Raw genomic sequence first — 15,654 nt, 5'->3', positions numbered from 1 at the left:
AGGAATGTGCTCATCACCTCTGCTCCACTATATTTGCATGTTTACGTTTCCCACCTCCGCTGACCTGCACGGAAACACCTCTGTTCTGACTATCAGGAAAAAACATGGTGATATTGTACACAAGTAGAAGAGGATTAAAAAAAGCCGCAGGTCAGGTGAACCGTACTGCTGTGGGAGAACAGCATTGACGTCCACAAAGGCGTGACAAACCCTCAACGAAAAAAAGGTGTTTGTGTGAATTAGATCCGATAATTAGCCGAGTGCTGGTACTCTGGGTTTGATGGTTCAGTGGCTCTCTGAAGATAGAAAACATGAGGCTACTTAAATGTAAGCCTCCACCATAATGGATGCACACAGGCTGATCCTAATCTGGCTCCTGCAGATTCCTACACCTATTACACTGTAAAAAAATGTCTTTGCATGCATATGATTTCAGATTTACTGCGAAATAATCCTAATTTATTCCATAATTTACCTTTCTACATGATGCATTTTCTGCAGGTCTCCAGACAGGCTCACAGCACCCCTATAGGCCCTGAGGTAAACACAATCTTCAGCACAATGAGTGTTCCGCTCACATTGTGTGTATAGCAGTGGTAAGATTCAGGTATGAAAAAAAAGGTAACAGAATAATCCAGGAAGTTGAGGGAGAGCTGCTGAAATCACTCAACACCTGCATGCTGCTCAGACACCTCAGCTCAAGATTAACCCTGCTAATGTTTTCTTGTGTGTGCAAGAGGCAACACATTTGTGCAGAAATTTCCTGCAAACATGCACGATGAGGAGGCGAGATAAAGTTTATCAGTGAGGAGGGACCACCAGGGCAGGTATGGCTGAGACATGCCCAGACAAGGAGCCCTCATGCAGAAGGGAAACGGAGGGATGACAGAGAGGATGCAGGGCCGCAGACAAACACCGACGGGTCCCTTCCTTCATGCAGCGGAGCACTCAGAGTTTATAAAGGAGGCGAGGGGCAGATTTTTACACCTTCTGAAACACATTAACTCTGTGTTGTGCCTGGAGATTAGCAGAACTTCTGCATAACTGTGAAATAAAAAGATCAGCCTGAGCTGTTAAGAACACAAAGAAGCAAATGAGGCATCATTTTCTTTCATTGATTTATTTAAATACATACATATGTACAAAGAGCTTAATGTCATCAGCAGTGTGTCTGCAGTTCATCAAGCTGTTCAAGGAGAGCACCTTTTTCATGCTCTAACACGGAGATCTGTCCATTCTTGTCGCTCACTTCCTGTTAAAGAACAAAAATGATGACATCACAGGAAATCACAGGTAAACCGTTGGGGGAATACTGGCCTACCTGTGTCAGTACTGAGTTCTGCCACCGGAGGTCGCTGTCTGCCACAGCTTCAGGCAGAGTGGGGTTGCTGCTGGTGGTGACGTTGGGCTCGCTCATGATGGATCCCAGTGAGCCGTTCACCTGCTGGATACGAGACCTGAGGAGGCAGGACCGGGCCTGAGGAGGGACACACACACACAGACATCCATCAAAACACGACCTGCCAAACTGCTCCTGGGTGCAGCCTCAGTCCCTCCACTGATCCATAGTATTAGAATTTAGACCTTTGTGCATCTATTTCCACCCTCAGCTACATTCCTGAGCTATCGCTCAGTACCTCTGATGCATTTTTCAGGCAGGAAGCAGACCCAGTCCGGGCCCTGTTCTCCTCCAGCCTCTGCAGGTACCACAGACGAGCCTTCTCCAGAAACTCCAGACCAGACCACAGAGTGTCCTTCTCCTTCTCCAGATCCTTCAGGTGCTTAATCTGAAACAGATTGAGCTGATATGAACCTGTGGTGTCTGCAGACTATAATCCCAACCTGAATGGCACAGCCTTGTTATGATGTCAATATAAACTGCTTTACAGGCATGTGTGTGGTGGGCCCTTTGTCTTCCAGGATGTTGTGTATCATCAGAGCAAACAGAGAGGGCCTCCTGATGCTGTAACCGGTGCTGCAGTGGGCAGGTTAATTTACATTTGATTGGTCAGATTAAAACTCTGATGCTGCTCTTCATGGCCTCACAGTGGAAACTTGATTATTTTCAGCCTGTAACAGGAAGCTGTGAGGAGCAGACCTGACATGTGGGAATGTATCACCAGGACGACTGCAGCTGTGCTGCATTCAAAACAACATGGAAAATCTGACTAAAAAAAAAAACATTTCCCCTCTGACTGCGTGTTGGATTTAAATGGAAATCTTCACTTTTCTATGTTTAAGGCGAGTTTTTAGGCCATGCATATTTAAAATATGAATAGATCAATGTACAATATTCATATAATATAAATATAATGTAGGAGGTTGAACTGATTTAATTTGTTAATTAAACTTAAATGCTAATGCAGCGATGCTAACAGTTTCTGACACCACAAACCGTTCACAGCTAAAAACATTAAAAACATTGCTGTACTTTTCAACTGGCAATCAGTTTTTATGGCCGTTGCCTAGCAACCAGTGTTCCTTTTCTCATCCTAACACCGTGACTGTCAGATTTCCTCACTGGAACACACCAAAAACATACAAACATGAAGAAAAGCTGTGTTTTCTGGGAGAGATTTAGAACAATTACACACACATTATTTCCAAGAAACATAAATAGAGAAACACAGCATAAGACACAACTATAAGAACACAAACCCAAACTCACCCATAGGTAGAAGCGCAGTGCGTCCACACTGTACAGGCTGGTTTTCAGTGGGATGATAACAACAGTGTAGGAGCCAGAGCCGGAGGGAGGACAGGCCATGGAGAGGGGATCAGCCACTGACAGCTACCAGCGCCTCACACAGCTGGTCACACAAACAAACAACAAAACACAGCGCGACACCGGCTGACTCAGAATAATGCCACAGAATGAGTGTGTGTGTGTGTGTGTGAGAGAGAGAGAGAGAGAGAGAGGAAGCAGGAGTGTAAAACAGGCACAGACAGTGTGGTGCCCCAGGGGCGAGGCAATGAAAAATTCCACATGTCACTGCCATGACTGGTTCATCGACACACAGTGACACACCCACACACACAGATCGATGACAATGAAGCTGTGATCAGGGGGACAGAGGACACCATGTTTGCTGATGGGAACACAAATCTCCCAAATCTCAGGACAGAGGAGGAAAACTAGCAAACTTCTGCTGAGCATGTCAGACGCTGATGAAGGCAGAGTGCTGCGTTCGTTGGGTTTCAGGTGAACTTCCTGTCCCGACATGCTCACTGGAATGTGACACAACCTGAGGATGAGAGAGGTGTGGACTCTCAGGACAAACAGACAGGAGGACACGGCTGCAGGACTGTCAGCTGCTCTGTGATAGCAGGTCACACATGTATCATGGGGTTAAAAAAGTAACACTGTGCAGCCTCAGCTCATCTGTCTTCAGTTGTGAAGGAGTGAAATCCTAACGCTGGAGTCCACTGATGATTGATTGCATTATTGATCATCTATGACTAATTAATCAGTGTATTCTGACATTTGATGTACAAACCAGTGGAAAATGCCCTGAAATTATCCATTGATTGATCACTGTTTCAGCTTTAGAGCAGATAATGAGGATGTAGATGATAAATTTGTGTGTCCTGTCCTGACCTCAAAACCACCTGACGTCTGACCTCATCACCCTTCATCAGATGAACTGGACAGTGAACTGAACACATAAAGTGGCTGGCTGTCCACATACTTTTGTTTATATAGTGTATGTAATATGAAGATTAAACTGTCAACAAGTAAAAGAAAAGAAAATTATAACTGATAACATTTTGCAGGTTCTCCAGCTAAAGAAGTTCACCAGAAGTACTGCATGCCTGGAGGCCCCCAGGCCAGAGCCAACAAACTTTAGCAGGACTAATGTAAAAAGTTTGCAGTTACAGTAGGAGACCTCCTGCCTGTCTGATTTCACAGTGAGAGTCCTGACAGCAAAAGATTACTCCTTACATAAAGATGATGCGCACTGGTTGGAGGGGCCCCCTATGGACTCCTGCCTGGGGCCTCAATGGAGTCAAGAGGTGCCTCTAAACCTGAGTCACACAAACAGCATCTTATTACAGCCTTAAGAGATCAAAATATGTTTTCACTGTCATATACCTTTGCATAGGGATGATCAGGCTTTCCTCTGTAAGCTGGAAAAACAGAGAGAGAGTGTTGCATTATGGGAAATGTAGGAGCTCATTCAGAGAAAACTCAATAACAGACTAAAGAATAACAATTTTCTGAGCTTCTTCTGTCTGCTGTATGCCTTCTAACAGCTGCAGTTCACTCACAGAGGCAACACACACACACACACACACTTTAGTGTGTTCACTCTGTGGTTGTGGCTAAAGTCTGTATGCTAACGTACCTCACACTGCATCATCAAACAAAAAAAATAATCCATTCTCACTGTTTTTACAGTTTCTGACTGCCTGTCTGAATGCTGCAGTATCTCCTGCTCACCAGCAGAGGGGGCTGTAACCCCACCCTGCCTGTTAGGAAGCTGACATTTTGTATGACAAGTCAGTGCAGCTGTTGCATCTACACACAACGCCAGATGGAGCAACACAACGCAGCACAAATCCACCGAGACTTCCTCAAAAGTATGTCAGCGATCGTCTCTACTCTGATGCTGTCTTCTTCCATGAAGGAATATGTCGGCCATCACTGTGGCCACACACACAACACAACAACCGACACACATACTGGGTTTCTGCTGACTTTGTGTCACATGTTGTACACTGAGGTCATTCAGCCTGGAGGCTCTGTGGATCCCTGTGGGGACCCATAACCCCATGTTACATCATGTGACCTCGTTGACATTCATTCATTAACAGTTTATTATTTAAGGTGTTTATTAACTCTTTTGATGTCTTCACAGGTGCTAAATGGTCCTGTGAGTGCTATCTGACAATCATCACATCATGATGAGTTTCCACTGAGGGGCCTCTGCAGGAGGAAGCTCATTGCAGGAACAGCACAAATATATTCTCACACACACACACACACAGCAACCCTTAAAGTGAATCTTGTTAGTCACTACTACTACTTTGTGGCTGAGAGTGGGCCCCTAGTTACTTCCTGTTTCACTCCCTCATACTTGAAAACACTTTAACACACACACATACACACACACTTCTGTCTCAGTGTCACTGCTGCATACCTTCAGACCTGAACTGACACGTGAACTCTGCTGGACTGAGCCTCTCCTCTTGTATGCAGATGTAAAACTCCCCGGCGCTCCCTCTGCTCCTCCAGCCCACGCCGGCTCCACCGGCCGCTCCAGGTTCGCTCTTCCACATCATAGCTATGTGGAATCTTAACCAGATTTGTAGGCCCCCCACCCGTCCCGATTTGTGATGTCTTTCTGTCAGACATTACTGCAGGTTTCACTGCTCGGAGCGACGAGCAGGCGACGCACATCAGTGAGGTGGAAACCTTCATCAGAGACGGCTCATCATGAGCATCACAGACGAAGTGTTTGTACAACCTACGAGCCCAGAGTGGATCAATTAGCTCTTCTAATTGTTCCTTCACATCATGCCAGTCGGCCCACTTACCATCAGGACCATGAGCCCCCAGCACAAAGACTCCAAACAGACTCCCCCTAAGACTCCTTTGTGCAGACAGCTGCAGCCACATTAACCTTACTGGACACAGGACAGGTAACACAATCACACATTCTTTCATTGCACTCATTCATTCTTTCGTTCATTTGTTCCCCTTTGTTCCGCAGCCAGTCACGCACTCCCATCCACACAAACACCCCCCAATGCCCTCTCCCTTTCTCACGTATTGTCACGCTAAACAGCTCAACACGACACAAGCAGGTTCAGATGGAAACCAGATGTTACCCAGATGTAGATAAGAGTGAACACACATCAGCTGCAGCCGCCACCTCTTCACCTCACCCTGCTCTGAAGGACAGATGCATATGTTTATATTTAGAGTGTATTTTCAGATCTTATTAACTGTTTATGTTCCAGCAGACAGAGTTGAGTGTGAAGACGTCTTCTTTGCTCAGGTTGTGTGATGGAGACTTTTTTTAGCTTTGACATTAAACTTGTCTCAAAACAAGTCCTCTCTCAGTCACAGAAAGGACAAAAACAAAGGATTGATTTACACCCACCTCGCCCCGCCCTCCTCCTCCCTCTCCTCCTACCCCTTCTCGTCCCACCTCCTCCTCCCTTTCCACACACCCACAAACACACTTGGCAAAAACAATATTTCAAAGAGCAGGGTGATGTTATCACCTGAAAACACGGGCCGCTGTGCTGCTTTAAGTTCCAACACACACCAAAAACCTGCACAATCACCCAAGGAAAATAAATCTGATCACCAGCACCCCCAACCCCCACCAAGAAAAAAAAACACAGTGTCAGGGCCTCTGTGGGCACATTTCATTTTAAACCTGTTCACCCTGACATGCACCCTGACATAGCCCCCCGAACCAACCCCCCCCCCCCCCACCCCCCTGACAGAAAGACCCTGACAATACCCAGCTGCCTCGGTCCCCCCAAACCCCCAAATATCTCACATATGAAATCAGAGGCTCTCTCCTCCACCCTCACCCCACAGCCCCACCTGTGGCCTCCACAGCTGGACGAACACTCCCACGGAGCTACTCCTATTTACACACTGACGACAACCCCCCCCCCCCCCCCCCCCCCCACACACACACACACACAGCACTCAGCTACCACATTTACATTGGGAGGTGTGAATAATAAGTTCCCCCCTCCGCTCAGCGTGCAGCAACAGAACAATGCAGTGTCAATATGCAATGCAATTTTTTGTAATCTAAACACATTACAGAATCATCGTCCCCCATGATTGTTGTCTTCTGAGGTCACGCACATTTCTGTGAGACCTCATTGGAATCGTCATGGTGATTATAAGATGTTTTAACTGTAAATATCTCATGTTAATCTCATGTGCATCCAGCCTCAGACTAAGCTGAAGCTCAGAGTTTGACATCACGCTGAGAACATGTGAACCGGACCCTGCAGGCGTGTTTGCTGTTGTTGTGCATGGTGTGTGTGACAGATGTGTATCTGCTCTGTAAGTGTTTGCATGTACACACAGCAGGCAGAGGTGACGATGTTCGTCACCTTGATCATCACTTAGCCGGCGTCTCTGCAGGTGCTGATTTTACACACATCAACCTTTCTTCTTCTTCTTCTTCTTCTTGCAGTTTGTTGTGGTACATCAGGAAATAATGCTTGACGTAAACAGTCTTGTGTCTCCTGCGGTTGAGCTCGTTCTCTGTATGCGTTTCCGCCGCTGAATGGCAGAAGGATATGGAAACCCCCACGCTGCACCTGCAAACCAACAACTTCCTCTGTGCTGTGTTTGGTCCTGCTTCTCTCGATCACAGCTTCCCTGTCACCGCACAGCCTTCCTGCTGAAACACAGCCGACGAAAAACATCGCCAATGCAGATCTGACCTTTGACCTGTGAGTCTGTTTGTCACCGAGTGAAACCAAACATCATTTAAATAATGATTTCCCACAATTGTTTTTGCCTCATTATGCAAATACATATATAAAATGTATTTATGCCAGATTACATAAATAAATTAATTGGAATCCTGCTCTCTGCAGTCGTTTTTTAAGCCCTGACAGTCTAACCATTAAAGTTTTGAAAGCTGTCCTTCACTGGCAAAGTCCCATTTATATGATTTTGCATCCACTGTCCTTTAAAATCAATTAAATTAAACATCACTGACACACAAACACAAAAGCAGCAGGCCGCCTGCAGTTGTAGGATGTGTAGGTCACTTTGTTTGCTCGGTGAATCAGTAACATTTGAATGAAAATAGAAGAATTGATTTATTTTTTCTAGTAAGCACAAGAAGACCCACCATGACAGCTCTCAGTCTTCTGACCCAAGTCACATTGTACTTTGTGACTGTTGTTTTACAAGCGTGCTAATGTATTCAAAGGGCACTGACCGTGGAGGGAAAACAATGGGCTTAATGACTGCATAACCAACTGTAACACACAGCCCGGGATTAAGGACGGGAGGAGGAGGAAGGCGCACCAAAACACACCAGAGACAAGAGGAGGATTAGGAGTTTACTGAGGAACAATAAGCTGACTGTAAATACAGGTCAGAGAGCTGGCAAAACAGAGAGGGATCACCCTGCTGAGGCCCCATTGTCTGCTCCATCAGTCCTCAGAGATGACACTGTTCAAAGACCACTTGACTCACAGATTAGCATCAGGGAACTGGGCCACCACCCTAATTGACATTTATGTGTCATGATAGAGACCTAAAATATCTCAGCTTATTATGAATACGTTGACATAACTGGTGATCGCTCAGCAATTGTCATGAAATGATCCAATATGGCGGACGACTACAGGGGGAAGAGCCACAGGAATGAGCTCTAAACACAACAGTGCACGTTTAAAGCAGCTAAAAAGTCAACACATGAGAGAAGGAGATATGCACCGCTTCACCTCTTTGCCTGTATTTGGATCAACCAGGAGTTTAGGTAGGCTCAGATGCTGCCAACAAGGTGACAGGTGGAGCCTCGCACATTAGCTATGCTCCACTCAAAGACCGGCATCCTTTAAAGGACGCATCTGTAGACTTATTGTGTTAGCTCCATGAGACAAGGCTGCCAAAATCCATCCATCTTTCCCCAGTAAACACGGACCCATCAGGTGGGTACTGCATAAACACGAAGTTCCTCACAGACTGTCATTTAACAGCTGCTGGTGTGATATGCGGAGGCCACCAGTCTATGAACCATGGACCTCTGTAGACCATGTTCCTCAAAGCAGTCAACACGAAACCTATGACACCACAGACAGTTCATCCAAAGTTGTAAACGTACAGGATGCTCAGACAGCTGACGGGTCACTGGTTTGGTTCTGGAGTGAAATCCTTCTCCTACAGTGCCCCAGCAGTCAGAATCCGGTCTGAGATGTTCTGGATGAACCTGAAGCTTCATTACTTTTGTTTGTTTTCAGCAAGAACTAGCTCAAACTTATGCTAATCCGCCTGTGTGAAAATTGCATCTAAAACATTCCACAGCAGTGACATCATTACTCCTTAGCCATGACAATCACACACACACTTTAATGACCCCTTCACTGCTTTGCCTTTATTAACCTGCACATCTCATGAACCTCTGCAGAGTCTTGGCCTGCAGTGCAGAGCAGTGGTGTGAGAAGAGTCTGTTTGTGTTCCTAAAACCTGGAATAACCTCTGAGAGAGTGAGGGGCATCGGTCGGTGGTCTCCGTGATGACTCCTGCATGATGTCACCGAACAGCAGGCAGTCTGACAGCAAGAAAGGAGAGTCCACTGTGTCTCATTGAGCGTAAAGGAACAAATGAACCTGTTATCAAGACAAAAAGTTAATAAGTCTGTTATTAAAATCAGTGTATTAATATAGAAATCTGTATACAGGAGGCACTGCAGTATATAACGGCACTGTACAGATACATTTGAGCTGATCTGGTTCAAAAAATTTTCCTTTAAAAGGTTTTTATTTTTACACACTCTGGCTATGATCAGATTAGATCAAATATTCTGCTTACTTCTGCTTTTATTTCAATATATATAGTGTGAAGAGAAAGTCTGTGAAGACGGAAAGAGTCCTGCTGGAGACACAAACTTGTTCCAAGTGATCATAACGTGAGTTTTAGGGCAGAATGTGCAGAAGTTGCGCCGCTCACGTTGCAGTTCAACGTGACTGAAGGATGTGGGCGCGGTGCCAAAACAAAACGTGATGCAAGCACTACACGAGAATGTGTGTCACATTTGAGGGGAGAAGGGGAAATGGCGGCCATTGCCAGAGTATTTGACCTACTTCCCGGCGCTGCGAAGGAGAAGTGAAGCAGCAGCAGCGCGCAGCAGCGGCGGAGGAGCAGTCTGTTCACGGCATTACAAGGTAGGAAACCAGTTCACATTTATGCTTTAATTTAATTTATTAATCATTTATTAATTATTCATATTTTTAATAAAAAAACAACAACAGCGGTGGCGCTTGTTGCTCGTTGGGAGGCCCGTCCTGCGGGTTTATTTTTGCGCAGCTTTGTGCGTTTTATTGCGGTGTGACAGCGTTGTTTACCTACTGGCTGCGCTCCAACAATGACTGTTTTGATGGAGACCCCACGTGACTGACTCCTCGAGTAGGACGTCCCCTCCTCTCCTCTCCTGTCTTCTGAGTCCATAACAAACAAGTCACATAAGATAAGGGGCCAGGCGAGACCCTCCCTTGGGTAGTGCCGACTAAAACCTTCCAACGTGACACTGTTTATCTCCACGGGACTGTCAGAGAGACCTTTCATTCCTCCGCACTGGATACTTTGGGCGCAGTTTGTGGACTCAAACGCAGCTTTCAGCACACTTTGGTGATTCTGCCGCTGATGGTAAGAAGCGACGTGTTTCTCCTCTTATTATTTATCGTCATGTTTTTTGGTTTGTTGGCGTTAAAACGTTTTTTTTTTGCTCAGATTTTAGTTTGTTTTGGTCGCAAAGTTGCGGCAGCTTCCAGCTGTTAAAACACAGATTGCGTGTGCGTAAAAGTAGAATAAGGCGAGTTTGTTGTTGTTTCTTGGGTGTTGTGCGGTTTGTTGTGTGCGTAAAACGTCTTGACAGGACACTGGCTGTTTGCGTGTCGCATCTCATTGACCCACATCCTCACTGAATCTAACTGCGTCACCAGCTTCTTCCTCCAAACTTTCACACCGTGTTAAAGCCTGAAAAATGTGCGCCTGCGGACGCTCTCTGCGCCTTTTCGCACGGTGCTGCTGCACACACACTTTGTGCATTGTTTAGTGTGATTATTGGGCTTCACTATTTCAGGATTTTTCTCGGTGTTTTTTTTTTTCTTATGCAAGTGGGGACAACGAGCACAGTGGAAACCTGAGCTGCACACCGCGCCCACTTCATTCTCGACACAAACAACTTTCACTCAGTCAGAGCAGCAGCGCTGCCGGCGGCAGAGTGCAGCAGTGGTGCTGTGTTTTTGTTTAGTTTTTGTTGAGTACAAACAATAAAAAAATGAAGTTGTGTTGTATAAATCAGTGATGAAGTGAATTCACGCTCCAGGAGAGGCTTTAATTGGCCGCCTGCTGTGTGGACGTGTTGTAAAAATGCGTGAAGTGCTCCTCAGCGATATGTTCTGCAGTGTCTAACAGTTGCGCAACGCCGCTCACTCTGCGCTGTCTTTAGTTAATATGGTAAATATGTGAAGCTTCTTCTTTCACAGTGTGTGTGTGTGTGTCCACAAGTCTGCACCAACAAGCTGAAATGTGCAATTAATCCTGTTAGCGCAAACCAGGGCCCCTGAGGAGCCTTAGAAAGGAATTTGTAGGGAAAAAAACTTTTGTGCGCACAGCAGTTGCAGCTTTTTACACAAAAGACAACTTTTAAAAATCTCATCTCTCTAAAGGAAATTATTTTAGAAAACATTTTTGCTTGAATTGTTTAAAAAAAAATTTTAGAGCACAAAACTGTAAAAATGTGTAAAGACTGCAGGATCCTGCATGCTAGCTCTTTGGCTATGATCAGATTAGCAGGTTCAAAGGTCAGTCCTGAATTTCAAATCAGACTTGAGTCACCTCAGGCTGTGGTCCTATATCAAATCTGAATGTCTCCATGTATATGAACAGGGTCCAAAAAGACATTGTTGTACATGTTTGGTCCCATGTGGTCCATTGGAGGAGGCGGGACTTAACTTCTAGAACCCGATGCTAAACATCACATAATGTTTTCTTTTATTGCCAAATGCAGCACTAATGAAATGAAGCCAGTGCATATGTGACAAACTGCAGTTCCTGTAGTGTCCACTAGAAGAGAAGACTGCATAACCTTTTGAAACTTTTGCATAATTACGAGGCTGCTCTACGGTGTGGGTCTCCTGTGTCAGTTTTGGTCGATTCAGATGCTGCTAACATGGAAACGGTTGGAGCCTCCCACACAGACTCCATGGTGACATAACAGACGGTTGATCCATGGTTACATAGTGTGTGAGTGGGAGTCAGACGCTTGCAAAGGATGTGGCGGCTCTGCACCTCCATGTAAACCCTTATCTGGCTGCGTGCAGGCTGTGAAGGCGAACACGGCTTACCTGTGGTAAACTCTGTTCCGCAGCGCCGCTCTAATTAAACATGGCAGACGGGGAATGCAGGAAACATTCCTCACACATGTGACCTCTCCCGGCTCTGCTGTGGACCTTTGCCTGGCAGACACCAGAGCAGGTGGAGCATCAGGTTCATTCTGTTGGAGATTTATTTGGTGTTGGTTCGGTACCTGTTGCTGCAGTACACAGCACATGTGTATTTGATCAAATAAAACACAAAGGCACCTACCAGGGCAGCTCTTTCTGTGAGTTTTGGGCATTTATTAGCTTGTGTGTGCACCAGTAAAAACCCAGATCACACCTCATTGAAACACTGCAGGTCTAACAGAGCAGCACTCACCTCTGCCCTTCCTCTCGCTGACAGGGACATGGCGATGGCCTCTACATCCACTTCCACAGCAGGACCGTCTGACTCAGGGGTCTCACACCTGGGTGGCATCGAGGCCTTGAGGTTGAAGGTGGGACCGGTGCGAAGGAACCTTTTCGGGCCCGTGGACCACCAGCAGCTGCAGCAGGACTTCCAGCGGCTGCTCTGCATGAGCGTGGAGGTGGCCAACAAACGCTGGAACTTTGACTTCCAGAGCGATGTGCCAGGAGACGGCTCCAACATCGAGTGGGAGGAGCTTCGCTGCCAGGACGTGCCGGCGTTTTACCGCAGCTGTATGGTGTGGCCGGCGACACGGCCTGCAGCCGGGAAGACTAAAGGCACAAGGTGGACTTCCTCGTCATCTGGCGAGGGTTCTCCTGCATCCACCAGCAGCTCATCGGGGTCCGGGGATGAGTACCTGGAAGTGACCACAAGGGGGAGCTACCGGCTCCAGCGGACAAGGAAACGCAAACAATCTGAGATCACAGGTCAGTGCGACGAATATCATAGAATGATGAGGGGAGAATTAGCTTAGCAGAAACAGGGGAGGAAGGGGCACCTTGTCTGCCTGGGTTTACATCAACTCTAGTTGACTTAATGCTAAGCTAACTGAAATGCTCAAACTTTTTTTTTCTTAGTAGAAAAGTGAAAACCCTTTCAAAGCTAAATCGTTCTTTTTCCTTTTTCCCTCTCTAGACTTCTTCAAAGTGAAGAAGAGGAGGCTCCTGCATTACAAAGCTTCCTCCCGGCAGTAGAAGAGCACAGCGACACCTAGTGGCCGATCACCAAGTGGTCGACATCCGTCTACACCTCACGTACATCATGTATATATGTAGCAATTTGTAAGAGACTATCCACAAGCTCAAACATACACAAGCTTAAAAACAATGTACCTTTCATTTTCAGCACAAGAAAGCTAACATTCAAGTTAATCACACTCAGACTCTTCTGTGGACAAATATAAATATCCTATATACTGTATATTCTATATACTGTTTCACTCAGCTTGTGACTATATACTGTGAAATCATTTTAAATGCACTCGTTCAGGATAGAACAGAAAAACAGGCTCTCGTTCGACGAGGGGCCGTCAGCAGTGTTGACCTCAGTCCTCGACCTTTTCTTTCCCTCTTACTACAACTCACGAGAGGTTTTGATTAGAGTTACTATTCCTGGCCACACACACACACGCCAGTCAGTGTCACCCCTCGGCTCTGAAAACTCGAGCCGGTCCAAGGGGTCAAAATTTGGCAGTGCGACCGTCATTACCTCCAGGTTAAAGGTCAGCGGTGAAGGTTCACCTGCGCTCATACCTGCACGGTAAAAAAGTAACAATAATTAATTTATTTATTATTCACTCTGCTAGCTCAATGTAAAAAAAACAAATAGATAAACGAGGTAAGAAAAGGTGCCACCGCCCCTAGAAAGCCTAACACGGCTCATTTAATCCACATCATCACAGCATAGCAAAAAATGTACAAACTATATTCTTTTTGCTTTGTATTATTCGCATAACGGGGTTGTAAATTTGTTTTTTTATTGGCAGCAGACTGAAACTTGTTTTAACTTGTTAACTTGGGAAACTTGTTTTCCCCTCAGCTTTATTGCTTTTAAATAATGTAGCATTTTCCCCGCTCTGTCTTCATGTGGCGTCCGTCTGTGTTTCTCCATGAAGGGAATGTAGTGTGTTATCACTGTGTTGCAGCTAGTTTTGGTTCCTATCATTATATATATATATATATATCTGTGTGTATGAAGAGTGTAGCCGTGTCATGTTTTCTGTCGCAGTCGAACCAAAGGAATCACTGTGCCATTAAATTTTTACAGTTATGGTCACAAACCTGCAAAAATACTCAGATACAAACAGTTTGAAAATCTCCATTATTAATAAAAGCAGGTTTCTTTTGTGATCCATAACTGCATAAATTTAGGATTAAAAGCCATAACCTGGATTCATCCACTCCTACTACCTCATCAAGTGATTCAAACATATGTCAATCAAACCGGCTGTAGCTCAGGTTGTTTGTGTCTGCAGGCCTGGACGGACAGACAGACAGACAGACAGGCTTAAAGAGGATGGTGGTGGGGGTTATTATTGTGTTGTGGTAAAAAGCTGTTGAGGTTTTGCGCTTCGTGTCGGGTTTCACATCAGGTAAAAGAGTCAGTGTGTCGGAGCAGGGGCCCCAGTCCACACAGAGGAAACTGTGGGCCCTCCGAGAGGGGAGGGGGAGGGGGGGGGGGGGGGGGGGGCAGACAGCTTTTGTTGTCTCTCCCTCTCTCACTGCCTCGCTTGGCTTTGACAGCTTTCCCATCATAGAGGAGGAATATAAAGTGGAGGGAGGAGTTGGAGGGGGGGGGGGGCGAGGAAGAGGGACAAACTTTTAATAAAAAAAACCTTCACGAGGAAAAAGTCTCCGAGCTCGTCCGGATCAAAAGATTTCTGCAGCCAGACGAGTGGCCTGTGATTCAGAGGCGCTTTTGTCTGCTGCCTTAAAAAGTCTGAGTTTTATGAAGCAGCTGTCTGTGAGAAATCAGCCTGAGAGCAGTTAATAATCATGACTCTACACGGCTCCTTAACACGTTTAAGAACGGCAGACACGGCAGTTTAAATGTGTGTGTTTCTTCTTTTAAAGTCTGTATTAACTTATTTTCAGGTTGTGTGGATTCTCTTCGCTCTAATACTAATTGTATTTTCTGAAACTTTTATCTTTGCACTACTTTGAACATTGTTGGCAAAAGAACTTTTTTTTAATCCTCACTGAGAGACACAGCTTAGGAACTTTTTTTTCTTCTGAACTTTATTTTTTTCAGCTTTTTGTAGCCTTTTTATTTTCCCTGGTGTCCATGGGAGGAAAAGTAAAATCTTTGTGTCTCACTGTCACTTTTCTGAATCACCTGTCGCAGCTACATCAGTGTTTATTTTTTCCCCTTTGTATATGCATGAATGTATAATATTTGTATAATGTTTGTAATAATTTGAACTGTAATTTATGTATCTTTGCGACATGTAAGAAGTGTATCAGATCAGAATCATATCCTTCTCGACAGTAATATTTGTATAACAAATGTGGTGAGATTCCTTTGCTGGGTTGTTGGTGCACTGTTGCCTTTTATTGATTTCATATAGTGTGCTCAGATTAAAAAAAAAAGATATTGATATAAACACAGAAAAAACTGGTCTGAAGTTTTTTTTGTTTTGAAAGTGAAGG

General features: G+C 45.4%; 2 protein-coding genes across 3 annotated transcripts; one reads left to right on the top strand and one right to left on the bottom strand.

The window, feature by feature from the left end:
* Positions 1 to 1,112: 1,112 nt before the first annotated feature.
* Positions 1,113 to 3,998, bottom strand: LOC114432304 (suppressor APC domain-containing protein 1). Its single transcript, XM_028400230.1, has 5 exons — positions 3,944 to 3,998; positions 2,669 to 2,810; positions 1,638 to 1,787; positions 1,322 to 1,477; positions 1,113 to 1,252 (listed from the first exon to the last, which is right to left on the bottom strand). Exons 2-5 carry the CDS (start codon positions 2,765 to 2,767, stop codon positions 1,160 to 1,162), a joined length of 498 nt encoding a protein of 165 aa, XP_028256031.1. The 5' UTR covers positions 2,768 to 2,810; positions 3,944 to 3,998; the 3' UTR covers positions 1,113 to 1,159.
* A 5,763-nt stretch (positions 3,999 to 9,761) lies between these two features.
* On the top strand, positions 9,762 to 15,619 carry cdkn1d (cyclin-dependent kinase inhibitor 1D). 2 transcript variants are annotated; one of them, XM_028433398.1, is made up of 3 exons: positions 9,762 to 9,882; positions 12,443 to 12,933; positions 13,142 to 15,619. In XM_028433398.1, the coding sequence occupies exons 2-3, from the start codon at positions 12,447 to 12,449 to the stop codon at positions 13,198 to 13,200; spliced, it is 546 nt and encodes a 181-aa protein (XP_028289199.1). In that variant the 5' UTR covers positions 9,762 to 9,882; positions 12,443 to 12,446; the 3' UTR covers positions 13,201 to 15,619. The 2 variants fall into 2 exon arrangements, with proteins under 2 accessions (XP_028289199.1, XP_028289191.1); XM_028433390.1 differs by lacking the exon at positions 9,762 to 9,882 and adding an exon at positions 10,141 to 10,363.
* Positions 15,620 to 15,654: the final 35 nt, after the last annotated feature.

This window comes from Parambassis ranga, chromosome 2 (assembly GCF_900634625.1).
Source record: "Parambassis ranga chromosome 2, fParRan2.1, whole genome shotgun sequence".
NCBI lineage: Eukaryota > Metazoa > Chordata > Actinopteri > Ambassidae > Parambassis > Parambassis ranga.
This window is presented reverse-complemented; position numbering and strand designations above follow the sequence as displayed.

Bases quoted from the DNA above. Each gene is read 5' to 3' on its own strand.
- LOC114432304 (XM_028400230.1), bottom strand. From the start codon at position 2,767: ATGGCCTGTCCTCCCTCCGGCTCTGGCTCCTACACTGTTGTTATCATC. The intron at 1,478-1,637 runs GTACTGAGCGAT...GTCCCTCCTCAG, and splicing joins GCCTGAAAAATGCATCAGAG to GCCCGGTCCTGCCTCCTCAG. The intron at 1,253-1,321 runs GTAGGCCAGTAT...GTTCTTTAACAG, and splicing joins AGAACTCAGTACTGACACAG to GAAGTGAGCGACAAGAATGG.
- cdkn1d (XM_028433398.1), top strand. From the start codon at position 12,447: ATGGCGATGGCCTCTACATCCACTTCCACAGCAGGACCGTCTGACTCA. The intron at 12,934-13,141 runs GTCAGTGCGACG...TTCCCTCTCTAG, and splicing joins CAAACAATCTGAGATCACAG to ACTTCTTCAAAGTGAAGAAG.